This window comes from Phlebotomus papatasi, chromosome 2, assembly GCF_024763615.1.
Source record: "Phlebotomus papatasi isolate M1 chromosome 2, Ppap_2.1, whole genome shotgun sequence".
NCBI classification, from domain to species: Eukaryota; Metazoa; Arthropoda; class Insecta; order Diptera; family Psychodidae; genus Phlebotomus; species Phlebotomus papatasi.
Window position 1 is genome coordinate 104,849,523 of NC_077223.1, and position 19,126 is coordinate 104,868,648.

The 19,126-nt window shown below is 33.6% G+C and overlaps 1 protein-coding gene across 2 annotated transcripts in view; it reads right to left on the reverse strand.

Moving 5' to 3' along the window:
* Positions 1 to 19,126, reverse strand: part of LOC129800583 (kalirin) — a 105,958-nt gene that overhangs the window by 18,539 nt on the left and 68,293 nt on the right. For both annotated transcript variants that reach the window (XM_055845071.1, XM_055845072.1), the window contains exons 10-17: positions 11,307 to 11,682; positions 8,567 to 8,668; positions 8,342 to 8,457; positions 8,135 to 8,251; positions 7,879 to 8,068; positions 7,650 to 7,787; positions 1,534 to 1,806; positions 1,191 to 1,423 (exon numbers count right to left, since the gene is read on the reverse strand). In XM_055845071.1, the coding sequence (XP_055701046.1) occupies positions 1,191 to 1,423; positions 1,534 to 1,806; positions 7,650 to 7,787; positions 7,879 to 8,068; positions 8,135 to 8,251; positions 8,342 to 8,457; positions 8,567 to 8,668; positions 11,307 to 11,682 (1,545 nt within the window). The remainder of the gene's footprint in view (positions 1 to 1,190; positions 1,424 to 1,533; positions 1,807 to 7,649; positions 7,788 to 7,878; positions 8,069 to 8,134; positions 8,252 to 8,341; positions 8,458 to 8,566; positions 8,669 to 11,306; positions 11,683 to 19,126) is intronic.

A 19,126-nucleotide genomic window follows, 5' to 3' on the forward strand; every position in this document is an offset into this window, starting at 1 on the left:
GTTATTGTGCATTGAATGTCAAACGGTTGTCAGAGCCTGGCCTTGTCTCTTGATTGAGTTGACATTTCCTGACATTCCTCAAAACATTATTTATGACCAACGCATAATCTTTTGTTTTATAAACAAGTGTTTGACATTTCAGTCAGAGTAAGCGAGATGACTAGAGCTTGTTTTCACTCACTTTCTGTTCTACTTGTCTAACTTGCTTTAATTCAGAATATCGTAAAATACGCAGGATAGTTCATTTGCCTCTTTGAAGATTTTGCGTATTTTTTTCACATTTCAGAAAGAGACAAAATATTCCAATTGTATTATTGTCTCCCTCACTCTCACGAAATTTTCAAAATACGTTTATAAAACAAAAATTATTGTGTATATTCTATTTTCCTTTCCAAACTCTGTTTTTTTCTCTATTCAAATAATTTACTGCTCCCCTTTTAGATTTGACACAATAAATTTTCTTAAAATATTAATTGTGCAAAGCCCATTAGACAAATTTAAATATTAATCCGTCGGTATAGTTAAGTAATAAAGCGATAGTTTTTGTGTAAAATTCCAACTCTTTACAGTGGTATTATTAAATTTTCTCGTCTTCCGTCAAGTAACAAAGCCAATTTCAAATACAAAAAAAATTACTAAAATGAACCTTTAAATTTTTCTCCCACAGTTGCTATCACTTCTGCTTCCGACAGAAGCTTTTGTATTTTTTTTTCATTCATTATTTTCATCACATATTTCCTAGTAATATCATGATCTTTCTTTTTTTTAGAGCAGTTATATAGAAGCAATTTGTAGTCTTTTGTTGAAAAATGAGAATAATGGAACAATTCTTCTATGATTAAAAATTACCATAATTATTGTAATGTGTATGATTCGATTTTTGGTTTTAAGTAATTATATACTTTAATTCTTTATGTGTCTTATACCTTTTTCTCTTATCAGAGAAAATGCATAGAAAACATTTTTTTTTTCAAAAAGAAAAAAATAATTCGCATGAGTAAAAATGTCGATCTAGGCGCAATAAATTATTACACAAATTTATCCCTTTGCCGCATTTTTTTTATGTTGTTGCAGGGTGTTAGTTAATAAAAAAAGAAATGATTTTGTGGCTGCTTCATTACTTCAAGATGGTTGATTGTTTTTTTTTATGTTTTTAGTGGGTTAGTAGAGAAAGAAATTGTGGGACTCACGAATTCTTCTTCTGCTGCTGCTCCTTCTGGTAATCAATGGGACGCTGAATGGCATTGGCAAAATCACTTTGATTCCTGATGATTTCTGATATTTTATCATACCACTTTTTGTGCATCTCACTAGTTGATGCACTGCAAATATATCCGACTCCCTGACGCTTATGATCAGTGGATTTTATCAGGAATTTTTCACCGCTGGCATTTGAGATATCCTTCAGAATCATCTTATTGAGCTGTATAGATGTGAGCAAAGTAAAAAAAGAAAGAAAGAAAAGGTTGAATTTAGAATCATCAATTGCATTTGATGGCAAGTTCACTTATATTTCCACATAATCTCACGTACTTGAATGTGAATTTTATAGATGTATCCTGGATTTGAAAATTGAGTCTTCTTGCCAGATATCTCAGAAAATATAATACTCTGATCAAAGAGAAACACTTGAAGTTCCTTAGCTTTTTGCGTTGTACTGGAATTCCTTTCGGAATTTGCACCATTATTGCACTCAATACACAACAGTGGACCATGTAGCAGAAGATTACCCTGAGCTGTTATTTTTCCCTCAAAATTCTGCAATCTACCCACATCCATCATATCGTTGGCCTCTTTGGGAATCACCTGCAACATACAAACACGAATCATGCACAGAATTATTGTGCAGATTTTGTGCCTCATAAAATAAAAAAAAATCACACAGCTAAAATCGTAATAGTCGATAGATGGCGTTATCTCAATTTGCATCGGGCAATACTAATTGTCACTTCATCGCGCAACCAGAGGAACCACCCGGCCGGCTATTCGTACTGACTTTACAGATCCTACTGAGTATATACAGCGTATTTATGTGAGGAAAGTACTAATTTCCATACTTTCTAGGTATATACTATGTATTTACGTGAAAGATATACAAATTTAAATATATAGTCAAGTAATACGTTGTATCTCTACGCAAAAAATACTATGTTGAAGAAGTGCCCGGAATATATCGAGTATAAACTTTTGTATTTCTGGTTTAAAGTCCCTACAACTACACAACCTTGCTGTGTCGGTGTGCCCGTCGACCATTTTCTCTCTAGTTGACAAAGTTGTGACGTGTCTGATGGTGAAAGATTTGCGTCGCTCGTGGAAAAGGGTAAGTTTTCCTTAATTTATATTAATTATTTTCAGTTAATTCAATCAAAAGGGACGCCTCTCAGTTCCATTTCACAAAAACAATCTGGAGATAAGTGTGCGCGGTAGTTTTCGTGAACAAATTAGAGGAAAAAATATATGTCATTTTTAGTGAAAAAAAGTGTTCAAGCTTCTTGATGTTCGTTCCGGAAACCATTCGAATCCAATGTACTTAGCTTTCGCGTTCAGTTAAGCATCTTGATGATAGGGATTAAGACGGAAAACAAATGTCGTATTGTTGATAATCTCTGTTGAAAGATCGTTCTGTGAAACAAGTGTAGGCTGTGCGTGTAGAAAATTCTGCGAGAAATTATAATGATGGTTTTGGAGGATCAAATCATAAACCACATATTGTTAGACAGGGTTCGGTATTTGTTATAAGTGATATACAGAGATATATTTCAGAATCTGTTGAAAATTTCCCATCTTTCTCATTTTCTTGCGCATAGTAATTTTAAATTAGACTTGAAAAATTGTACGTTATCATCCTGTTTGTTTACATTTTTTTCCAGAATATTAAAAGATCGAGATTCTTTGCTGAGACACATCACGTTCCTGCCATATCCACCAGGACTATTACATTCCCGGAACTAGCATCGCACGCAGATCAGTTACCGGAAGTCGTCTATAATGGCCTCTACTAAGGATTACTCTACTATGGATACTTGGTTAAAAATGTATTTTAAAAAAAGTTCAGATAATAAATATTTATAGAAAATAAAAAAATTTTAGTATTTACTTAGTATAAATAACCGAAAAATACTAGGTATCACCTCAGTACCAATACACGAAAAATACTTAGTATAAATATTAGAAAAATACACGGAAAATTTGTTGAAAATTAATGAGGAAAATCAAGTAAATACAAAGTAAATGTACTCAGTATATACTCAGTATAAATGTCGACTCACACACACTAATGATGAGTATTTGGGACATTTCATACAAAATCTACTATGTATTTTATATGGGCATACTAGTTTCGTACTAAGTATTATACTCAGTTTATACTGAGTTTGTACATACCCGGCCGGCTATCTACTATGTACAAACTCAGTATAAACTGAGTATAATACTTAGTACGAAACTAGTATGCTCATACAAAATACATAGTAGATTTTGTATGAAATGTCCCAAATACTCATCATTAGTGTGCGTGAGTTTACATTTATACTGAGTTTATACTGAGTACATCTACTGAGTATTTACTTGATTTTCCTCATTAATTTTCAATAAATTTTCCGTGTATTTATCTACCATTTATACTAAGTATTTTTCTTGTATTGGTACTGAGTCGGTACCTAGTATTTTTCGGTTACTTATACAAAGTAAAAACTATATTATTTATTTTTCATAATTATTTATTATCTAAACTTTTTTTTAAAAATACAATTTTTACCAAATATCCATAGTAGAGTAAACCTTCATAGAGGCCATTACAGAAGCCTTCCTGTAACTGATCTGCGTGCGATGGTAGTTCCGGGAATGTAACAAGCCTGGTGGATCTGGCAGGAACGTGATGCACATCAACAAAGGATCTCGGTCTTTTAATATTCTGGAAAAAATTTAAACAAAGTGAACGATAACGTACAATTTTTCAAAACTCCAATTTAAAATTACTATACGAAAGAAGATGAGAAAAATGGGAAACTTTCAACAGATTCTGAAATATCTCTGAAAATAAGTTCTAATCAAATACCGGATTGTGTAACGATTTGTGGTTTATGATTTGATCCTCCAAAACCATCATTATAATTTCTCTCAGAATTTTCTAGACGCACAGCCTACACTTGTTTCACAGAATGATCTTTCAACAGAGATTATCAACAATACGCCATGTGCTTTCCGTCTTAATCCCTATCATCAATATGCTTAACTGAACGCGAAAGCTAAGTACATTGGATTCGAATGGTTTCCGGAACGAACATCAAGAAGCTTGAACACTTTTTTTCACTAAAAATGACATACTTTGTTTTTCCTCAAATTTGTTCACGAAAACTACCGGGCACACTTATCTCCAGATTGTTTTCGTAAAATGGAGGCTGAGAGGCGTTCCTTTTGATTTAATTAACTGAAAATTATTAATAAATTAATCAAAACTTACCCTTTTCCACTGAGCGACGCAAATATTTCACCATCAGACACGTCACAACTTTGTCAACTAGACAGAAAATGGTCGACGAGCACACAGACACAGCAAGTGTGTGTAGTTGTAGGGACTTTGAACCAGAAATACAAAGTTTATACTCGATATATTCCGGGCACTTCTTCAACATAGTATTTTTTGCGTAGAGATACAACGTATTACTTGAGTATATATTTAAATTTGTATATCTTTCACGTAAATACATAGTATATACCTAGAAAGTATGAAAATTAGTACTTTCCTCACATAAATACGCTGAATATACTAAGTAGGATCTGTAAAGTGAGTACGAATAGCCGGCCGGGTAGTAGATAGCCGGCCGGGCACTACACCACTACTAAAGGAAAAAGTCGTTTTCGCATTCGAATCTGGCAACACTAAAAAAAGTAGCTGATGTTGCATTTATTTTTTGATGTTTTTAGGAATTTTAATTATTCTTGAGGAGATCTTCTTGCCTAATTCTGTTACAAGAAGTCTAATAAATATAAGAAATACGATAATTGTGATAAATTTGTGAAACTTGCATGTTTTTTTGAGAACAAATGACAGTAAGTGAAAGAACGCTGATGGAAAATTGGAAATTTTTTATGTTTCTTGCAAGTTTTTTATTCTTTTCTTCATTTACAAGGAAAAAGAAACTATTCTAATATCTTTGCAGTATAAAAAATGTAAGATTTATCCATTTTTAGAACGATAAAAGGGATTTTTTCGTGTCAATGACATTTATGGTGATCCTATGAAATGAATTTCAGTGTCCGGAAGGCTTACAAACAGCACACAGATTGTCTGGAAGTCTACCTAGAACTTCTAGGGTCTCTTCCGGAAAAGATAGAATGTCAGGATGACTAAAAAAAGCCCTCAAAAGCCCCAAAAACAGACGAAAAATATGGTCTGCATGCTATCTTTTCCAGGGCAATTTTCATACTAAAAAAAACACAATAAATGGCAGTAAAAATCACAGAATTTCTCCAGAAATCTCTTTACTGGTCAATTATTTATTAATTTTTAATGAATTTAGTACGGAAATTAGCTTACGTCCTTGCAAAATAACGTGAAAAACATCAACACAAATGTCGCAAATGGCACCGTCCGCCATCTTCTATTTCACAACTGAAGTACTTTTTCAAGACATTTTCCTGAGGAATTTCCACGAACAATTCAAACAACAAATAGTCACAAATGCTTCCAAAACTCATCAATTTTCTATTCCAATTTACAAATCACCGATATTCCACATGATTTTCGTAAATTTCCACGAATTATGAAATGTTGCAAAAGTCGCTGGGCGACCCATGTTTAGCTTATTTTTTCTGTCAAATCACGCCTTTTAACCAATTCTATGTCACTAAACTAATTCTAAAGACTATTTCCTTTATGATAACATCAATTTTTAATGAAATTACATTAATTAAACTTCACAAATTAGCTTTAAAAAGCAATCTCGGCGACGTTTTTTTTTTCAAATGCTGGCGACTACCACTACAAAAGCAGAAAAACGACTTTGTTGTCCTTGTTTTCCTGTCGAACATTTACGAACAAATGACAAAATTTTACGAACATTTTTTGTGTGTTTACGAACATTTACGAACAAATGTTTGTAAAAGTACAAAAAATGTTCGTCAAATAATTATGTTACGAACAATGTTTGTGAAAAAAGTACAAACTTTTACGAACTTGTTTATGGGTTATACGATTCACGAGCATTTTGTAACTCCCCCATAGGAATTTACAAACATTTACGAACATTTTTACAAAATATTTTTTTTCTGTGTACCTACTTAACATCATAAATAAAATCAATCATATTCACGAAAAGGTAGAGGATAGAAAAGGCTGTATTTGGTCTTAGAGCCAGTTAGTCTGTTTGGTAATAGCTATAAGCACGTATCGGCATCCTTGCTTCTACGAGAAGTAGAATAATGTTTCACAGTATTCTGCTCTCAAAACAACCAGGTAAAGCACCGGAAACGACCTATGCAAGGCAAACTGTTGCTTCAAGTACTGGTCCCCGAGGGGTTCGGAAGGCATCATCAGAGCGACCGATGAGAGTTTGGTGTGACTTCTCGCGACCCCGATTCAAAAAGTAATCGATTTTGACTACAAAAATAATCACATTAAAATCTTCAATTTCAATCTAGATTGACAACTTCAGGAAGATCAAATATTTATAGAATATTTTAACTTCATTCTAAAAATTTCATTGGATCATTCAATTAGTGCTATATAAGCATTTTGACAGCTTTCTCAGATACTTTTTAAACCCCATTCTTCCATCAAATTGAGCACTGAATAATAGATTTGTGAACATAACAAAAATGTTAAGAATGAAGATTGCTCAAACGAGATTTTCGGATAAAATTTTTTATCGTCTTTTAAAATATTCCTAAAAAGGGCACTTTAGGTTATGTAATTTTTTAGCTTAACCTCTTTTTCTATCAGATGAATTTATCTTTCCGTAATAATTATCCGGAATTTTTCTAATTCTATCGTCCAATCCTATGAAAGTCTGTATTGAGTAATGTCAGTATGTCACTGTTTATTGAGTAAAACCTGTAAAACCTAACCAATAATTTATAATGTTAGGTTACATTTCTTCTAACCTGAAAAAGAATGAACACGTATTCAGCCCTAAGCTCCTTAAATTTCTTTTATTACTGATTTAAATTTGTATTTCTGCCAATTTTTAACAGTTTTTGTTGGTTGGAAAATCGTCAGAAATTATGATTTTTAGGTTAGGAAGTAATACGTTTCGAAATACATAAAAATGTAAAGATAAATAAATACGGAAATGTTTCAATTTTCTCTAATTGTCCACCTTAATGCCCAGTGCACAATAACTTTTGTTTATAAACATGTTTTCATAATTTCCTATGAGAGAGAGCAAGATAACTAGATCTACGTGTCATTCACTCTCATTGAAATGTCAAAAACATGTTTTTGACATTTCAATGAGATCTAGATCTAGTCATCTCGCTCTCTCTCATAGGAAATTTTGAAAACAAGTTTACAAACAAAAGTTATTGTGGGTTGGGCATAATACAGAAATATTTATTTTTTATTTTATTTTTTTAGATGTTTTTAGGTTATGTAATATAACCTCACTTTTCAAAATAACCTTTTTAAGGAAATATTAAAGGATACTTACATTCATAACATTGATGGCCTGCTGCAAACTTGCGCATTCTTCTTGAAGACCTGCTTTTTCAGTTTGCTTCAGGACATCCTTGAGAATCAACTCGTACTTCATCAATCGCTGAACAGGCTTTATCAGAAGGTCATTTATCTTTTGTTTTCCACAGAAAAAAAAAGAAATATTAGACCAAGTCCAAAGAGAAAAATTCAATTTGCCAAAAGCAAAAATCAAAGAAACTTACCACTAATTTGTGTTTAAGTTTCAACCGGATTTCTTCAAAATATCCCGGATGTTCAGCAACGATATGTTCAGATACTGGCTTATTTTGACAGTAAACTATATACATTCTCAGTTTTATCTTGCTTTTCTCAATCAGAGGCCCCAATTTAGCCGGATGAGTTACACACGGATGCAGTTGCTTAAGGAAATAGCTGAAGAAAATGGGATAAATTGCACAAAAAAAACTGCAACAAACTAAAATCTCGTAATAAACTTACTCTCTATGCCACTCGTAAATTGCCTCAATATTCCCAAAAACCATCCTCTCTTTGCCACACTTTAAATCTTCAGGAATTACAATGTCACTATTTGGATTTCTTATCTCCGGAATGTACCTATATAACCAATTCCCAAAGTAAAGGAAGAAAAGTAGATTTATATCCCTTCAGTCAATAAATCGAAAGAAAAATAAATATATTTCTTACCCTTCAACAATAAGAGCTAAGTCTTCAATATATTTCTCCTCTGTCGCTATTAACTCCTTGAGAGCGTAATTTCTCTTCCTTAGTGCATTTTCTACCGTATTTTCACTTCCTGTCGTCTACATTTGCGCACGGAAAAGAGGAGAAAAACGAAGAAAATGAAATTACATTTGCTGCATTTGCTGCAGAGTAGTGCAAGTTTTTGAAAAGTGTTTTCCGTAACAATACCTCATCCGCTGTCTCATCATGTCCTTCCTCACCAGCTGCTGTAGAATTTTCATCAATTGATGTCAATGTGTCCAATCCTTTAGATTTCCCTTCGTGCTGTTGCTGCAATTTTAATTGACAAGTCATCAGTTACAAAAAGCTCACAAAATAGAGCTCTTTTTTTTTCTTTTGAAAGTGAGATTGCTACAATGTGCAACCGCATCTAAAGAGTGAACGGCGAGAGATGGCTACTTGAGGTTTTTTTTTAATCGGAGGTTACCAAAAGACGGCCAAACACTGAGAAAAACCTCACAATGGAATAAAAGTCGCAGAGCTTTCCACTTATGAATATGAAATCCTGTCAAATTCTTTTTTGGAGATTTTTAAAATAACATTTGAAAGGTTTACAGTTTTCTGCGAACGAGGATTTAACGGTAGAATCGAACCTAGAAAAGTAGCACCACAAATCTAGAGTTTTTCTTTCACTAAACAACTGAACGCCCTGAATTATCCATGAAAAATAAACAATTTTTTGTTAGAAACTGTTCAATTTCAAAGGTTTTAAAACCTGTTAAATGCAAACAATGAATAATATCAGATTCCAATTTTAACATTATATTCTTCCATTTTTTCTAAAAAAAAAAATTATATCCGGAAATGGGATTTTAATAGTTTTTCCATGAGTCTTCCCCGTACATTTTTGACAGTAAGCACTGAAAGTTACACAATTAAAGATTTTAGCGGTTCTGATCGAAATCCCGAATGGGTCGAAGTTCAAATGGATAAAATGCTGAAAAGCTAAATTCCCGAAAACCAAAATCTCGGAAGCCAAAATTCCGAAAAGCCAAAATGTCGAAAGTCAAAATGCCGAAAGTCAAAATTCCGAAGGCCAAATTCCCGAAAGCTAAAATCTCGAAAACTAAAATCCCGAACGTTAAATTAACGAAAGTTACAATCCCGGAATACAAAATCTCGAAAGCCGAAAAACCGAAAGCCAAAATTCCGGAAAGCAAAATCCCGGATGCCGAAAACCCGGACGCCAAAATTCTAAAAAGCCAAAATGTCAAAGCCGAAATGCCGGAAGTCAAAATCCCGAACGCCAAAATTCTAAAAATCCTGAACGCCAAAATCCCGAAAGCCAAAATCAGGGAATACAAAATCCCGAAAATCAAAATTCCGAAAGCCAAAATCCTGGAAGCTAAAATTCCGAACGGCAAAATTCTAAAACGCCAAAGTTCCCTGAATACAAAATCCCGAAAGCAAGAATCCCGAAAGCCAAAATTCCAAAAGCCAAAAACCTGAAAGCCAAACTCCCTAAGGCCGAAATTCCGAAAACTAATATTCCGAAAGCTAAAATTATAAAACGCCAAAATTCCCTTAATACAAAATCCCGAGTACCAAAATTCCAAGATCCAAAATCCCGAAAGCCAAATTCCCTGAATACAAAATCCCGAACGTCAAAATTCTAAAAAGCCAAATTGCCGAAAGCCAAAATTCCGAAAGCCTAAATTAAAGCCAAATTCTCGTAAGCTAATATCCCGGAAGCCAAAATCCTGAATGCCAAAATCCCGAAAGCCAAAATCAGGGAATACAAAATCCTGAAAACCAAAATTCCGAAAGCCAAAATCCTGGAAGCTAAAATTCCGAACGCCAAAATTCTAAAACGCCAAAGTTCCCTGAATACAAAATCCCGAAAGCCAAAACTCCGAGAGCCAAAAACTCTAAAGCCAAACTCCCTAAAGCCAAAATTCTAAAACGCCAAATATCAAAAAAGAATACAAAATCTCGAAAGCCGAATCGAAAGCCAAAATTCCGGAAACCAAAATCCCGGAAGCCGAAAACCAGGACGCCAAAATTCTAAAAAGCCAAAATGTCAAAGTCGAAATGCCGGAAGTCAAAATCCCGAATGCCAAAATTCTGAAAAGCCAAATTGCCGAAAGACAAAATTCCGAAAGCCAAACTCCCTAAAGCCGAAATTCCGAAAACCAATATTCCGAAAGTCAAAATTCTAAAACGCCAAAATTCCCTGAAAACAAAATCCCGAGAGCCAAAATTTCAAAAGCCAAAATCCCGAAAACCAAAATTTCGAAAGCCAAAATCCTGGAAACTAAAATTCCGAACATCAAAATTCTAAAACGCCAAAGTTCCCTGAATACAAAATCCCGAAAGCCAAAAGTCCAAGAGCCAATAACCCCAAAGCCAAAATTCCGAAAACCAAATTTCTAAAACGCAAAAAATCCCTGAATACAAAATCCCGAAAGCCAAAATTCCGAAAACTCCTTTTGTTTCATTTTTGTTGATAAATTTCGATGAATACCTTATGCCCTAGACACACTTACGACTTAAGCCGAGAGACGACTTAGTGGAAAATTATGGAAATGAAGTTTAACCATTATGTCGAGTATAATTACGCTAAGCCGTCTCTCGGCTAATCCTCAGGTCTGTCAAGGCCCTTAGGCTCTATTATATCATGGGTCTACCTAAAATTTGATTATGATATTATAGCTTGATCTTAAGCCTTACCATCTATGGAGAAACATCCCACTTCAGACTCGAAAAGAATTTTGAAAATTTTCTTTAAATGATTACAACTCCAATTGCGAGAAATTGCAACTTTTCAGAACATTGAAAATTCAATTGCCTACCGATAGGAGCGGTACACTATACATAACCTCAAATATTATTACTGGAAACCGATTTTTAAACGCACTTTGAGTTGGTTCACAATAAGAATCTCACCTAGATCTTCGCATCAACTTACCATTTTCTCCTTGAAGATCCTCTCGATTTCCGTGAGATCCGCCGGTGGACACACGTCGATGTTCTTTAGCGTGGAACTGTCAGCTGTGGCTGAATTAGGCGCTGTAGCATTGACCACAACCGTAGGATCCTGGATGGGCTTCATGGGTGGCGGAAGCTCAAGTGTTGGCTCCTCCTCAGCCTCCACTTCCCCATGCGTCGGTGGAATCTGCAGTGGGGATGTTGGCAATTGTGCCGTTGGCTCCTCATCCACAGACACCTTATCCGATGGCAATTTAAATCGCTTATCTGACCCCTTCTTAATCAATGGCCGATCTGTCGGTTTATCCACTTTTCCTTGTGACAATTTCCGCAGAGGCGGTGGTAACCACTTGCGCCTATATCCATTGGAAAATACGAGGAAATCAATTAAGTGTTCACATTGATTGCATATCAATTTAGCCACCTCCCCCCCCCTCAAGCTCAATTTTCAATTAGAAGGATGCTATTTCAAAATTATCAAGCACTTGTGTGTGCTCTTGATAATTCCCCCCTCAAGTAATATTCTCCAAGCGGAAATCTTTCCTGTTAAGACCATCTCAAGGATTAATGAATTATTAGTTGCACCGGAAGAATTTCTCCTTTTAGCTCTCTAAAAGTATCTAATTTCCGGCTTTTGTAAGCAATCTTTGCAGGCAAAGAGGATTTACTTCATTAACTCCATCATCTTGGTAATTCTGTACCAAGGTTTATGTTCAAAACCAAATGTTCTTGTGCGGTTTTTGTTATTTACAAAATGCTTCTTATTTAGAATTACTACTCTAAATTATACCCAGAACAAAATCTTCTTGCACAAACAACATAAAACAATATTGAATTTCACAATTTACGTGATTTGCTTCTGCAAAACTATTAATTATGACGGATTTGCACTTGAATATGCATAATAAATCATAATCTCGCTAATTTTGCTGGGAAATGCAATATTAATACAGTATTTCTCAATTAGAGAGCTGCATTTTCTGCATATAAAAATTAAATTAAAATTCTCTACAATGTCCGCATAAAAATGAGAAAGATCTTAATATTAGTAACACTCTAAATATTTTAATTTCTTGGCCTAAATCACAAACAATAAATCAAAGAATAATTTGTATTCTGAAGTAAAAATGATTATATAGATTCGTGTGTTGATAAGACTTTTGGGAAATAAAATATCTCAAACACTCAGTTAGTTTTGAAATGTGAGATTTTGTTGATCTCTCAGTAAAAAGCAGAACGATAAGGTATACTTTTGTGATGATTTAAAATAGGGAATAATGGGGCACTTTCATACATTTTTTTTTAATCATAACCGTTGGTGAGCATATTCAAGATAACTATAGGTGAACTATATAAGTGAAGGCGTACTACGCACTACCTTTGAACGACTTAAGCTTCGGCCAACTCATTTGTTTTTGTTATGTTTTTAATGAATTGCATAAACAGGTCTTTTGTGGAAATTTGAGGCATTGTACCAGACATTAAAATATAATTACTCTATAATGGGCTAAATTAATTTTAAAACGCATTGAAAAAAATGGTTGGGAAAGCGTCCCATGCTTTACGACATATTTGAACTCGTGACTGGCTATCCCTCAAAAGTACTTTCGCATCATTAACCGTTTACCGGTTCTCAACCGATTTAGACCAATTTGTAAATCACACGAAAGATCCCACAAAATAGTTTTAAAAGTAATAAAATTGATTTTCGAACAAATAATTCTTATCGGTTCATTACCGGTTCATTACCGTTTCATAAACGATTTGAACGAATATGCCCAAAGTGTTATAACGATTTATAAATCACATTGCCCAAAATAACTTAGGACTAAAATAATTGGCTCAAAACCGATTGGAACAGGTTTATTTTTGTTGGAAATATAAAGACCTTTCCAACGAGCCCAAACATGAGCCCAATCACCTAATATAAATAAGCTCTTTAGAGCCTTTTTTAACCTTCGATATTTTCACACATGATCAATTGTCCGCCTGGCTCATTTATAAAACATATCCAAAAAGTAAAAAAAAAATCGTGTGACCCGTTTTCGAGCAATCCCAAAAACCAGGTTTTGAAGGAAAGGGGAGGGGTGGGGGTAAAATGAGAGACATGTTGAAGATCCCTCGGTCGACTGATGGGGAGGTCCCCCTTTTAAGATATTCAAACCCTTCTAAAACCTCTCAAAGCCTTGAGACCAGAATTTAATTCATTAAAAGTTTAAATACTTTAAATAATTAGGGAAAAGTACTCTCCCTTCGAACGATCATGCCTTCGAATAATGTGAATTTTCTCTTAGTTTTCCTAAGAAACTTACACATTTCTATTAAATATTAGTTATCATCAATTGTTGATAATTCCGTGATAATTTAGTGTAAATCTCTTGCGAAAAACAAAAGAAATTCACATTATTCGAAGGCATGAACGTTCGAAGGGAGAGCACTTTCCCCTATTATCATGGATAGATTTTATTGATAAAAAAACTTTGAAAAATTTCAAAATATCAGCCGTTGGGACATGATTTTCAGAGATCTTTTTTGAAACTTTGCAATAGTCACGATTACTCAGAAAAAATGTGATGAAAATCAGCAAACCAAATACTTTCTGCAAGCGGATAGGGTGGAGTAAGGACTTTTGGCCACCTTAAGGTGTCATGTGCTTGCAATTTTTATAATCTTTATTTAAATAAAATGAAATTTTGTACAAAGATACCTTAAAGCTGTTTCTTCTTAATAATCCAAGAGAATTTCCAATTTTTTTTGGATATTTTAGTGGAAAACGCATTTTATGCAACTATGCATGTTTCAGTACTTTTGGCCACTTTGTAAACACTTTTGGCCATTGTGTGTAAGCATTTTTGGCCACTTGTTTCCAATAGAATTTTAATAAAATAACAGAAGAAATAACTTTCGAAAACTTTCATAAATACACAGCACAAGTCCTATTCTTATTTAACACCAATTTTATGTAATTATTAGAGTATTTTAAACGACTTTTTGCACATTTTATATTTGATGTAAAAAAAATCAGTCAAAAGTCCCGATTGTTTTTACTGAAATCCGCGAGGTGCGCCACGTGTAAAATGTATGAGAAAATGAATGGCCAAAAGTACTTACACAGCCGAAAAAAGTAAGCTCTTTTAGCCACATTCGATTTTCATTTAATTTGTTAGAAAATCTTATTAAAGATGATATCACAATAAAATTTATTTAATTAAAAAATGGACTTTCATTGAATAACATCAAATATTTTCATCAAAAATATGAAATAATGCAAAACAATTTCTCTTAACATTAACAAGTTTCTTAAGAATCCCATGTTTTTTAGTGATTGTTTACCTTGTCAATAGGGCACTCAATGGGTCAAGTGGTAGAGCACTCGCTCTATGATGCAAGTGTCCTGGGTTCGAATCCCCTTTAGGTCACCAGGAATTTTTCTGGCGTTAAAGGTGTTCGGATTGCATCCAGTGAGCTTCACTGCACTTGATTCCACGGGCATGGGACTGACAACCTCATCCCGTACAAGAAAAAATAATAATGCATGTCTAGAAATCCCCTTGCGGGAAGGCCTTGTTCCTTCATGGAATGTTGTGCTAGCATTATTATTATTATTATTACCTTGTCAAGAATTTCTTTCAATAACTTAGAATTAATCAAGTCGATACAAAATCAAATATGTTTTTCTGATTCGTTAGATTAGAGGTCACGAAATAAGACCCATTTTCCTGTTCTAAATAAATTCATAATTGCCTTACATTGTGATTTTACTTTAGGTGGCCAAAAGTGCTTACATGGCCAAAAGGGCTGACTCTATCCTAAGTTAAATTCGTTCTTGAATGAAAGATTTTTTTTGAATTCTTTGATTTTGGTAAGTTAGGTTCTTCAAATGGACAACTATGGGCACCCTAATGAGGCGGATAAGGTGTCCAAAATTACAAGCAAAGTGTCCAAAATTACATGCAAGGTGTACAAAATTATATTCAAATTTACACAGTAAAAAAATATTACAAGGATAATCGTTGGTTTGCTGTTTTACTACGATTGTTCTGAAAATAATCTGATCTAATTTTTGAAAAGGTGTAATTTAAATTTTATTTGATGGTAAACGGTGTAACCAACTGCGAATGATTATACACAGTTGTGTACATTTATTTTACATGTAGTGCAAATTTACACAGCTTTCAGACAAAATGTGTACAAATTACACAAATGTCTATCAGTATAGTACACACGATTACATGTTTATGTAAAATTTATAATGAAAATCATGGTAAAGTACAGAAGACTCTCGCTAATTCGGGTCCTTTAACATGAGGCTACTTTTTAATTCGGGCAGCAGTTGAATTTGAAAAAAGTTTATTGACAGTTTTGAAGTTCGATTATGATTATCGAATGAAGCAAATATGCTCAAATTTGCCATGCTTTGTCTCAGTTGTGATGTGATTTTGCATTATTAAGGGACTTCAATGAAATTTACAATTAATATGAGCATGTAAACTTAATATGAGTATGCAGGTAAACAAAAGATCGTTGCATTTCAAACAATTTGATGTCCGAATTTCTCTCTAATTTGGGTGACGTTTCGATCCCAAATGCCTGAATTTGAGAGAGTCTACTGTAGCTGGAAATTTTTTTACTGTACATCTCTATATATTTATTCATTTTTAAACATTTTGAGATTAATTTTAGGAAAAAGTAAAGATGATAAATTGCTTGTCAAGATTTCAAATCAAATTTTTCAAGATTTTGAATTTGTCAAAAAGATTTTCAAGAATTGGTCAAGATTTCAAAACAGATTTTTTCTGTAAAGGCAGCAACAAGAAACTTGAATTTGTATTGAAAATATTGCATTTCAAAATTGGGACTTTGTTGCCTATACGCACCCTGTCCCAAATTACAAGCAATTTCCCTACTTCTTTTTCAGGAGTGTTCTTTAGAATCTTCTTTAGAACCTTCAAATACAATGTTGCTGTTGTGTATTATCGGACACAGTGTTTTCCAAACTAGAAAACTTGAAGTATTCCAGGAATTTTTCTATAACATCTCATTCGTAGATGTGCGCTCTTTCGTTTTTTTTTAACATTGTAGAGTCTCTAGAAATTGGGAAAACTAAAATTTCATGGAGTTTTGAGAAACAAAAGAATTGTCCGATATTGCAAACAAACTGTCCGAAATTTTGTACAGTTTTCCTATAGAATTTTTCTCTCAAGAAATGCGCTATTTTTTGGGGAGTTTCGTTTAACATAACCTCACATTGTAAAATAACCTTTCAATTTATGAGTGAATGAGGATGAGTTAGGCCGAATTTAACCCATTCAGTCAATGTACCAGAAATACTTGAGATAGAATGTTCGTATTTTATGACTAGTTTTCTACAGATTAATAGATGAATTTTTCGAAAAGAAATTTTTTTTTTAATCTATTATGGGGGCGCGGGGATTCGCCCTCAAACACACGTCTTAACGGTTACTGAATTTAAATTCTGTGCATTAATTCATTACAAACTCTATTGCTTTAGATAGAGTGACTATCCAAGAACATCAATTGGGAACTAGAATTCAAATCAGGAAAGAGGAAAGAGGCCAATTTTAACAAATTCGACGGGATGTCGAATTTTCCGTCCGCCATTTTGAGCAAAAATTTTGCATGATCATTCGCGAAGCAAGAAAACAATAACAAAATGTATTTTCATCTCTGTCGGACTATTTTTCCCAAGTAATTAAAGAATTAAAGTTACTAAAAATCCATTCGCGATAGCAATTCGTGTATCAGTTGTCCATGGAATAAATCATCTAAAATCACTCAATTTGCGTATGATATATAATACCATGGTAAGGAATGGGTTAAGCACAACACAACCTCAGGTTCTTATTTTAAAAAACCTTCATTCCATTTAGTTCTTTAAATCTTCCATTGATTTCTTGTCACATTGGTCTAATTTTATACATCAGAATGTGTAATGGAGTAATTTGTTGATTAAGATTGAGATTTATTTAGAACAGACACTTCCTTCTGTTCTACCAATGTCATTCTAATTGCGATGTGATAGACAGTGAACATGCAATGGGGAGGAGGGTAAGAAGAAGCATAGAACATCTTCTTTAGCCACATAAAATCGTACAAAATAATTTTTAAGGTAAAAATCTCGAGATAAGATAAGAGAACCTTTTTGAGCGTTACGAATGCAGAATTGTTGCAAGAAATTGCAATTCAATTTGATTCTTGCAAATGCAATATAGACGTTTTAAGAGGAAATCTACATATAAAAGGTATTATACTTTTTCTTTTGCTCTTGTAAGAAATTTTCATTCAAATTTCCCTTTTTTATTTTATTGGCACTGGCTGCCTTACCTAGATAAACAGCAGCACAAGCAGCAACAGCAAAAATAGTAAATGCAATCACTGCATGAATTCAATCCCATTTTCTCTCAACACAATTTTCACTTTTCTTCCTTCTTTTTTCTTTTTGCTATTGGTGTTTTCTCCCCTTTTGGCACACACAGAAGAAACCGTATATGCATGAAAAATCACCAGGAAAGTACACATAAAAATACCTCACATACACACTCTTTATATGCAATTTTCCTGGAATACCATATCCTTCATGTGGTTTTCCCAGAAAAGGAAACGGGGAGAAGTGAAAAGTTGAATGTCAGATATTGCAATTTGAGATGAAATTGTTTTCATGGATTGAGCACAAAATTGTAATGCTATTGAAGAGGAATATTTACTTTTTTATAAATAGAAACTATCTTTTTTTGTCATTTTCCAGTCAGGAAAAAAAAACACCACAAAAAAGCCTCTTCCGAGTTTATCAAGCAAATACACTATCACATTGCCCACCTACATTAAAATTTTCAATATACAATTAAAAAAAAAGAGTTTGAAGTTTGATGTGATGAAATTTTCAACTTTTCATCAACACAACATTTTCCCGGGAATGGACTTTGTCAATTTCTACAGCTTTTCACTAATTTAAAAGCACTCTCTCGCGTCAATCCTTACAAATGAGTTGCAGGGATTTTCACAGAAATGGCTCTGACCAGGGAAATTCTGCACAAAAACTTCCCACGCACAAAATGGACAAATTCCACAACAAAAACTTTAAGCTAAATTTTTCTATATAAAAATGTCTTCACCAGAAGCACTCACATGTATTTATTAAAGTTCCAGAAACTCATGAATAATTGCACTGTTACTAATTGTTAATTCTGTATGGCATTCGTGCCCCCAGAAAACTGGACACAATGGGAAATTTACCAAACCAAAAAAAAAACTGTCTTAACTGATTATAGTGAACTTGTATAAAAAAAAATGAAGTTAAATTGGAAAATGTGACTGGTTATCCAAGACCATTACAACTCACTCTCATACATACTTTAATAATTTTTTTTCCATTGAACAAGAAATACCTTTAAAGTGTACATTTTGCAATTGGGTGGATAAAAAAAAACAGAATAAACGTGTATTTCAAATCATATCAGGCGCTGTGTGATAAGAAAAAGACTCTCTGGGGATATTGCGGTATAACCTCCACATACAAGAGAGTTGGGTAGCACAAAAAAAAAAATATTCCCAGTATATACACAACTTCCGATAAGACACCCAAAGTCCATTTTCAGGTGAGATTTTCCACGCAAAAGTCGTCACAGGAAAACCAAAATGTATATGCGCGTGTGAGAGAGAGACAGAGGGATTTCAAAATGGGAAATAAGCTTAGTAAAAATCCATAAGTACGTCACTAACACAAGATAGACTATCTCCCTTGGTCCTCTCTGTACTTACTTTATTATTATTATTATTTTT